The 3,788-nt window shown below is 35.2% G+C and overlaps 1 protein-coding gene, 1 long non-coding RNA gene and 1 pseudogene across 6 annotated transcripts in view; 2 read left to right on the forward strand and 1 right to left on the reverse strand.

The window, feature by feature from the left end:
• Window positions 1–3,103, reverse strand: part of LOC106319301 — a 7,815-nt pseudogene extending 4,712 nt beyond the window's left edge.
• On the forward strand, window positions 1,134–1,845 carry LOC106319302. The gene is made up of 2 exons (XM_013757586.1): window positions 1,134–1,372; window positions 1,436–1,845. Exons 1-2 carry the CDS (start codon window positions 1,160–1,162, stop codon window positions 1,562–1,564), a joined length of 342 nt encoding a protein of 113 aa, XP_013613040.1. The 5' UTR covers window positions 1,134–1,159; the 3' UTR covers window positions 1,565–1,845.
• LOC106319303 overlaps window positions 1,855–3,788 on the forward strand; it is a 7,570-nt gene continuing 5,636 nt past the window's right edge. For 3 of the 5 annotated variants that reach the window (XR_001265461.1, XR_001265462.1, XR_001265463.1), the window contains exons 1-2: window positions 1,855–1,973; window positions 2,068–2,185. This is a non-coding gene — a long non-coding RNA (uncharacterized LOC106319303). Of the gene's footprint in view, window positions 1,974–2,067; window positions 2,231–3,109; window positions 3,241–3,788 lie in introns of those variants that run through there. The other 2 variants (XR_001265464.1, XR_001265460.1) reach the window with 2 other exon arrangements.

Below are 3,788 nucleotides of genomic sequence, written 5' to 3' on the forward strand. Positions count from 1 at the left end.
TCCAGGTACTATGAACGATCTTAATATTCTCGATCGATCACCCGTTTTTGATGACATTATTAACGGAATAGCGCCACAAGTGAACTTCTATGTAAATGGTAATACATACCATTTGGCATATTATCTCACTGATGGTATTTATCCGAAGTGGGCGACTTTTATTCAATCTATCCGACTTCCACAAAGTGAGAAACATTCGTTATTTGCTAAAACCCAAGAAGCTGTTCGAAAAGATGTGGAGCGTGCCTTCGGAGTTCTGCAAGCTAGATTTGCCGTAGTGAAAAATCCATCTAAGTTATGGGATAAAGAAAAAATAGCAAATATTATGAAAGCATGCATCATACTCCATAATATGATTGTCGAGGATGAACGTTCAACATTCACTCAGTATAACGAGAGAGAATTTCAAGAAAGCGAAGAAGAGGATACATTCACCGTTACTCCGAATTCAAATCTCGGCACTGCAATGGATCGTCGATCGAGCGTTCGTAACAGACAAGCCCATGAACAATTAAAATTCGATTTGATTGAAAATATTTGGGCTAAATTTGGACATCTTTCAAATAACCAATGATTTTTAAGTTTCTGTGAATTGAATAAAATGTGTATTAGCTATTATTTTTAATTTTTTTTAAAATGGAATGTAATAAAATGTTTGTAATTTTAATTTAATGAAATAAAAAGTTTTTTTTAATGTATTGAATATAAATGGATATATCTTAATTACTATTTATAAATAAAAATAATATTTTTAACCTAAGAACCTTCGAAAAGTTCTATTGATAATGTAGTATTTTAGTTAAGTATCTTACAAAACTTCTTAGACTAAAAATAATCATTAAATATTCTAAAATGTTTGCTAAGAGTTGCCATTGATAATGTTGCTCTAAGACCATGATTTTCCAGGGTTCTTAGAGCATCTCCTATGGAGTATCTAAGAAGGATTAATGGCATGGTTATACCTAATTAAATGCCGAAAATTAAATCAGAAAGAGAAAAATTAGGTAGATATGGTTCTAAAATTGGATATTTTGGAACCACTTCTAAGCTAATATGTGTCAATGTCTGATTGGTTAAGTTTTTTTTTTAAAAACCCACTTGTTCTCTCTCTCTCTCTCTGATTTCGTGAAAAATTTCCCAGCAAACTCTCTCTCTTTTCATGGCGGAATCACCAAAGTACATTGAGCCCTATGATTGCAGAGAAGCTGTAGCTATTTCGCCAAAACTCTCTCTCTCTTTCGTTATGTTGAACCCGGGATTACAGAGAATCCCGCCCGTGTTTAAACCCTCCGACGAGCTCTCCGGCAGCTATGTACGGCGGAGGTGCGTTTCTTCTTCAAACCACGAATTCTCCTTCAAGCGAGTCCAATCGGTATACTCTTATACTCTCTCTCTATCTCCCTAGGTTTTTAATCGAAATCCCAATTTTTCACAGGTCAGCAAATCAGCAGGTCCATTCGATGCACTAATCTGCGTCGGCCAATTCTTCCCCGATTCACCGGAGCTTCTAGGCGAGTTTCTGGATTACGTCGAAGGCCGAGCTCAGGTCCTGATTCCTACTTAGTTCACCGGAGACTACGGCGTCTCCGCCCCCAAAATCCTATCCGCGACCTCGATGAAAACGGAGAATCAAGGGTTTAAGATGGACGGGCTTACTTATCTGGTACGGAGTCATCTGATGGTCAGTTTGGGAAGTACAGTCAAGATGATGTTGATGCTCTTCGTGCTCTTGCTGATGATTCTGGAGTTGTTGATTTGTTTTTGACATATCCTTTTTTGAACTTTTGATGGATGGATTGGTTTCTTTATGTTCATGTTTTTAGTAATTGTTGGTCCTTAATTAGTTTATTTACTAATGAATGGCCTGTGGGAGTCACGAACAGAGCTGCGGAGTCTGATATTCCTACAGAGGTTTCGGATTCGTCTTGTTGTGATTCCAATGTTTCTGAATTGGTGAAGGAAGTTAAACCTCGGTAAGTGTTTTTTTGGTTCTTGTATTGTTGTTACTGGGAGTTGTTGATAAGTTTGGAACTTATTTGTTGTTTATGTTTGTGTGTTTTGTCGCAGTTATCACATTGCAGGTTCGATGGGGGTGTTCTATGCCCGTGAACCTTACTTGAACGTTGATTCTAGTCATGTAACTCGCTTTCTTGGCCTTGCTCAAGTTGGAAACAAAAACAAACAGGTGTGTTCTTTGATAGTTACTCTTGTCCTAAGAGCTTGGTACTTATTGGTCACACCTAACACTCTTGGTAGTTAGCTTTAATTTACTTAAGTGCTCAATGCTTGGTAGAGTCTAGTATCTTGGTAGTTAGCTTTAATTAGGTTGTGATGCAAGTAATCTATTATTACAAGTTTTCAAAATTTTGAAACTTAGAACCTTTAATTGGTTCTATCTTTGGAAGGTTTAAAACTAAACAAGTATCTAAACTTTTTAATTTGATTATTTTCAATTAAAAATTTGTTTTAGAACTCTAAGACCATATCTATTGTTGGAGATGGTCTTAGAGTGGGGTTCTTAGCGGAAGTTAAGAACTGTTTTTTAACTTCCGCTAAGAACCCCATCATAAGAACCCCGGGTTAATCATGCTCTAAAAACCGTCTTTTAGCCGAAAAGTGTAAAAAAGAAAAAAAAATATCCAATCATGAGTTAAGAACTTCTGCTAAAAGACCGGGGTTAATCATGCTCATAACCGCGTAAATAGTTTTCTGGGTGCAACTCGCGTAAATGGTTTCTAGCAATATGGACTCTTGATTTGGTTGGTTGATAACATACTTTGATACTCTGAAATCTACGCGTGGTTGTCGAATCCAGAGTTTGTAAAATATTTTAGATTAGACTCAAGGAGACCGGTTAATTTAGCACAAGAATAAACTAGAGTTTAGCACGTAAAAGCTATGATTAACAAAAGGAGACAACCGTTTGTCGTTCCTCTCTTCCTCATCCTCGTTCCTGGAAGCTGTGAGTTTGATGAATCTGAGGATGTTTCTGAAGGAGAGAGGAACACTTAGACGATGAGAGATGAAGAGACCAGGGATGAGAACAAGAGCAAAAAAAGTCAAAACAATAGAGAACATATACACCATTTTTGTTTTGTCTTTGTTTCAGTATTTTAGAACCGAAGCACTCGACTACGAACTTAAAGAGGTTCGAGTTCAAAGACGCACATGATTAATGGAACGTTTTCCGGCTCGCTATCTGTCTCTTCTTGATGCTACGCAAAGACAGGTCCTACGAAGGTTTGATACGATCTTACGACACTTGAAAATACTAAATGGTTAGTTGACAAAAAAAAAAAAAAAATACTAAATGGTTTTGCATGTGATTTGCTTATTAAGTTAAGACATTTTTATGAGCCCAGATTTGGACTTGGATCAATATAATTATATAACTTTACATTACATCAATGAAGTCTCGTAAAGTATTAAATAAACTGAGGTATGGTGTTTTAGAAAAAAACACCAAACAGGTATGATGGAAACTTCTTACGTTCACTAGCAAAAAGAAAAGGAAAGGGTATATGATGTTAACATTAACTAGACCATGATAGCGCGGATATGAATTTTCAATTTTCAATTATTTATTTTATTAAATGATGTATTTGTAATATTCGTTCATATTATATTCTTTAAGTAAATATTTTTTTTTGCATCTTAAATTATCTATTTTTTTACGAATGTGTGATATCATATAAAAAATATAAAAAAATGAGTATATAGAGTTAATTAGATAATTGTAAAAACAGAAAAAAAATATTTGTGTGCGATATCATATAAATAATGATCCG

The sequence above is a fragment of the Brassica oleracea genome, chromosome C9, assembly GCF_000695525.1.
Source record: "Brassica oleracea var. oleracea cultivar TO1000 chromosome C9, BOL, whole genome shotgun sequence".
NCBI classification, from domain to species: Eukaryota; Viridiplantae; Streptophyta; class Magnoliopsida; order Brassicales; family Brassicaceae; genus Brassica; species Brassica oleracea.

Bases quoted from the DNA above. Each gene is read 5' to 3' on its own strand.
- LOC106319302 (XM_013757586.1), top strand. From the start codon at position 1,160: ATGGCGGAATCACCAAAGTACATTGAGCCCTATGATTGCAGAGAAGCT. The intron at 1,373-1,435 runs GTATACTCTTAT...AATTTTTCACAG, and splicing joins CCTTCAAGCGAGTCCAATCG to GTCAGCAAATCAGCAGGTCC.